Below are 5,377 nucleotides of genomic sequence, written 5' to 3' on the forward strand. Positions count from 1 at the left end.
TGTCACAACAATGAGAAGGTAATATAATGAAAGCTTATATTGTCACAAGTAACATGCAAGCCATTGTGAAAAGCACAATAATATCATAAAAACTATTGAAATGTTCCACATAATTTTAAACGAATGAACAGTCTTTAATTTACACCACCTACTTTCATGACTTTTTTTTAATGTAAACATTGTGGAAAAAAACTGAGAAAAAATTATTAATCTTTAAAGATTATTACACTTTTAATTATTTAATTCCAGGCCTGATTTTGCCACCAGGTAATAAAAAAACAATGCAATAAAGCTATATATTTGTAGAAGAACATCTATGATGCAAAATGTGATGCAATACCTACCAAACATAGTCAACACCGACTATAACTAAAATATAACTCAGTTGTTTTGAGGTCCTTGTTTTTGTGAGAAGAGTTTGAGATTCAATTTTGATGGAAAACATCATCATCATCATCATCATTCTCGGCTAAGGATACGGTCATCCCCTTCAAGGTCATTTTTTTAGAAAAAAAAAAATGTTTTTAAATTTATTGTTATTATTTATTGTTAAAAATGAAGAAAAAATCTTCTTTATCTTTTAGTGTTTTCAATAGTGTGCTCAAAGTTTAAAATTCGTCAAATATATTTAATCTGTATAATAATTAAAGAGAGTTATGCAGAATGAATAAAATATTGTATCTCTACATATAACAGGAAACATTTACACTTTAATAATCTATACAAATATATTATTATTTATCATCTATACCTTTTTAATTTATTTATTTATTTTTTTCGTTTTTATCCTGTATGTTATGTTATCCTGTTGTCTGTTTAACAATAACTAGACCCAAAGTTCTGCAAAAATATTTTTACCTTCATTTTAAATAAAATATTCATGAGTTATTAATTATTCATAATGTTTAAGTGGGTGTAACCATGATTCTTGCAGGTAAAAGCAAAGATCTTAGATTTAGTTTTTCTTGAAATAAAATTTTCAGTCATAACGTTATATATTTTTGTCGAACACTCCCCTCCATCTTGTCGAAATTGTATGAAAACAAGTTTGTTGCGACAATTATATCTTTCGCTGCAAAACTTTGCTTTTTCTAACGCAGAAAGTGAGGAAATATCAAGTTATTGATCTATCATGCTTAAAAATAGATAAATCTGTCATAAAACAGCTGTTGTAACACAAAATATGCTATAATTTTGGAACCAAGTGTTATTTTGAGTAAAAAAAGCAAGTTTTTTAGAGCTTCGCAATGATGCTTTTTTCAACGAACAAAAATTTTACTTAGGGGAGTGTTCGACAAAATGAATTGGAAGGGTGAATTTTTGTATATAATTTTTTTCCTACTTTTTGGATTTTTTATGATAATATTTTTTCATCATTCTAGAGATAATTTATTCAGCTTTTAGAATATATATATTTGCTAGGGTTAATATAGCAAGTATTTTAAATATATTGAGTATGTGTCTCATGAGGTTATTGTATCCTTAATGTCTGTTTTCCATGCTATAGCATGGGTTGGACGGGGTATATTAATGACCCTCTTCCAATCTGATCTAGACTGTGTTAGATCTAAACTCGACTTCCTATTATATTTGGATATTTCATAGTAGATAACATAAACCTTGTTCCCTGTTTCCTCGTTCCCAGTATCTGATCAATTACCATGTAAATAGGTAGAAAAAACTAATTTCAATAGTCTGATATATCATCAGCTACATGACTGGTGTATTATTGGTACAGAGATTGATGCTTAAAAAAGTGTTTACACTTTCACTTTGTTTATCACTTTCTCCCACGTTAAACTTTCAAATGTGACAGACTGGGCCACTGTTCATAACTTAAAGTTGGGCAGGTAGTTAAAGGTAATACTGCATCAGGTGAAACATAAAAGGCAATACTTCAAGAGCATGTATCATTTAGGACTTACAGGGAAAGTGTGTACTCTGCAGAAAAATGTTTTTATTATGGTTGTCCTCCTAATTTTATGTAGTGATCTAGTAGCTAGTTCATGATAACAAATTGATATATATTACAACAATGAAATATATTACAATATTAGCTATAGCTATACTTCAACTGTAATAGTGGCTGGCTAGAACAAAAAATATCCTAACAAATTTATAACAAAGAACAATGCCAGGTTATAGATAGCTTGCAGATTGATTGATTTAACAACAATGGGAGAAGAAGAGCTCCAAACGTAATGATGCCTTAGTGCCAAGAAGTAAAATATGCGGGCAAGTATAATCGTTCACATAAAAATGATAAGGTGGCTTGGGAAATATTTCAGCTAGCCATGTAAAATATGCACATCTATATATCTATCTACCTTGCTGAGGAAGCCCCCAAATATTTTTTTTTATCAATACAATGCAGGTCCCGTACAGATAACCTGCAAAAGTCAAAAAGTGGACTGATCACAGCAAAAGCGATACAGGGTATACTTGCTGTAATTATTAATTAAACGAAGAAGTATTTACATTTCATGAAAATGCGAGAAAAAATATGTTGGATATAATGCAACTTAACTTGCGTTTGTTCTTTTTAAAAGTGTTCTCAATAGGGATACATTATTTTTAAGTTTATCTTGACCTACAGATTATTCGGTAAAAAGGTTTGTTTACAGGTTAAGTTCTTTTTAAAAATGGCTGCCTAGCGTTAACATAACACGAACTTGAACTTTGTTTCCTATTTCCCTAAGATGCCTAAGACAGGAAGCTTCGCCTCACGAGAGTTGAAAAAGCATGGCTGGAATCATGGGCAAGGCCTTGGTAAGCTTCAAAATGGAATGAAAGAAGCCATTAAGGTAAAAGTAAAGAATAATACTAGCGGATTAGGACATGATCACGGAGCTGAGTTTACTTTTCACTGGTGGGATCACGTATTTAACAAAACAGCCAATTCCATAAAGGTGACTTCAGATGAAGATGGTGTTAAAATTGAAAAAGATAAAGATTGTGAAAAGATTAAGCCTGTTTTAATTTCTAATAAGAAACCATTAAAGAGTTGTTTCGCTGGCAAACCTCTGCTTTACGGTACTTTTGTAAAATCTGGTACTTTTAATGCTAGTGACGGTGTACCAAGCAACGAGGAGGAAAGTGAAAGTAGCTCAGATGAGGAAGATATGAATGCTAAAGATACACTTGAAAAAACATACAAACTGACAGGTCTAACTGGGCATAAGGCAGCTAGGCATGGCCACAAGTTAAGTGGGAAATTGAAACGAATACAAGAGCAAGAAAAAAATGATGATTTAATTTCGAAAGACAGTACATGTATTGTAGCATTGAGGGATCCTGGATCAGGAAAGATAGGTGATAAAACAAAAGAACACTCCAAAAAAAGAAAAACTACTGATGAGGGAGAAAATGATTTGGAACATTCAGTAAAGAAGTTAAAAAAGAGAAAGAAAAAAGAGAAAGTAGAAGAAAATAAAGATAGAAGGGATGAAATGGTAGTAAAGAGAAAAAAGAAGAAAAAGCACAAAGATAGTGATATAACATGACGCGAAATTAAATACTTCACATATATGTAGAAATATTTTGTCATGATTCTAATGTAAAAAAATGAAAACAAAATATTTTTTTTTTTTAACCATCAAAGTCGCAGAGTTTAATTTTTTATATAATCAAAGTTTTTATTGACAAGTTTTCTTGGATCATAGCTAAAATTTATACACAAAAGCATAATTTTTCTTCTTCATCTCTTTGTGTTTCAGTAAAAAAAATATGTGTGCTGATCTTTGATTGACAAAGTACAAACAAAAATTAGTACTTATTCAATATTTACAAGGTTTTCAAAACTATTTTCGACAGCCCTCGAAATTAGCGTCGGCAATCGGCAATTACCGACGCAATTGCTGGCGCGGTTTCATTTCGCGACGGCAAAAAACTGCTGAGGCTAATCTTTGCTGCGCGCCAATTTTGCGGTAGAAAAGTGGGGGACGTTTTGATTCGTGAACCCCAAACACGATGATCGAGCGTCTACGTATAGCGACTCTCTCAAACTTAACTTCCTTTTCTACATATCCGAAATAGTATGCATGACTATACTGTCATTTTTATAAAAATATTGTTTTCAAATTACAAAAAATGTTTATCCATCAGCTACATTTTAATAACGAAAAACAAATGTTTTTTACCGCACGTGGGTTTCGTTTTTAAAATTGCTTAAATAACACTTGCGGCATAAAGAAAATCCATTAAATTCGGACCTGCTATGGTTTCCAATTGCTTTGTCAAATGAAGAAATTATCTACAATTAAATCCACGATAAAATGTCTGTTCCGCCTGTAAGTCCAGTTTTGCAGACTCAATTCATCCGTGCTCCGTCGGCGTTCACATCCGCATTAGTTAAGGACCGCATGGCTGGATTTCTTGTGCAAGGTTACCAACAACGAAGGGGCCAGGCCACATAGAAATAGGTCTACGTAGTTCTTTTAACTAAGTCATATATTTTTTATACTCATTAGCGAAACATCTCGCTTCAAACTAATTTCTAGCCGAGGTTGGGGATACACAATAAAAATCCTTGCAATTTTATCTTTGCCTTTTTTTGTTCAAATTAAATTTATACCGTTTTGTTTTTCTTTTAATTTTACTAAATATAAGTTCCTAAAATGTCTTCATCACGCCGCGCAGACAGTGACCTTTATGTTCAATTTGGTTGACGTTTGGTTTTTTAACTTCTTAATTACGACTTTTTCCAAGTCTTTTTAAGATTGTAGATTGTCCCTCGTTAAAACTAAGTAGCGCATTTCTAATCTACGAATGTAAAAAAAAAGATAAAACCCAAACAATCCTAACATTGCTTTAAATACACTTCGAGTCCCCCTGGCAAGTATTAAAAAGGCCCTTACCAACCTTCGCCAATTCAAAAGGAAACCCTTTAAGACATTATTTTAACCATTATACCAAGCAAGCGTTCGGATATTTTTTGCAGGAGAAATAAATGTAAATGTTGTTTTGAAAACAATGTACTCACTCAAATTAAGAGTACTAAACTGTTGAAAGTCATACGCGTATAATTTACTATTAAATTACATACAGAAGTACACAAACTTAACTAATCACCTTGTTAGTCGCTATTATGCCGGCCCTAGGATGGCGACGACGACGGAAAGTTTGACTGGCGTTACTTGTTAATTTTTTATAGCCAAATCTAATGCCGCCTTTTTCAACGCCCTTAAAATGAGAGTAATGCTAATGCTGGCAAGCATAATAAGGACTAATAAAGCCACCTCAAACGCCCCTCTTTGTAAAACTCAAAATATATCACGAGTAAAGTAACGATTCGTTCCGAATTCTCATGATTTAAAAACTGTATTGGAATACTAATTCAGAACAAGAAAAAAAAACGAGGAAAATAGAATAAAAAAAC

The 5,377-nt window shown here is 32.1% G+C and overlaps 1 protein-coding gene across 1 annotated transcript; it reads left to right on the forward strand.

Moving 5' to 3' along the window:
* Positions 1 to 2,611: 2,611 nt before the first annotated feature.
* Positions 2,612 to 3,576, forward strand: LOC130623434 (G patch domain-containing protein 4-like). Its single transcript, XM_057438922.1, has one exon. It carries the CDS (start codon positions 2,700 to 2,702, stop codon positions 3,501 to 3,503), a length of 804 nt encoding a protein of 267 aa, XP_057294905.1. The 5' UTR covers positions 2,612 to 2,699; the 3' UTR covers positions 3,504 to 3,576.
* The last annotated feature ends 1,801 nt before the right edge of the window (positions 3,577 to 5,377 follow it).

Source organism: Hydractinia symbiolongicarpus, chromosome 13 (genome assembly GCF_029227915.1).
Source record: "Hydractinia symbiolongicarpus strain clone_291-10 chromosome 13, HSymV2.1, whole genome shotgun sequence".
Classification (NCBI taxonomy): Eukaryota; Metazoa; Cnidaria; class Hydrozoa; order Anthoathecata; family Hydractiniidae; genus Hydractinia; species Hydractinia symbiolongicarpus.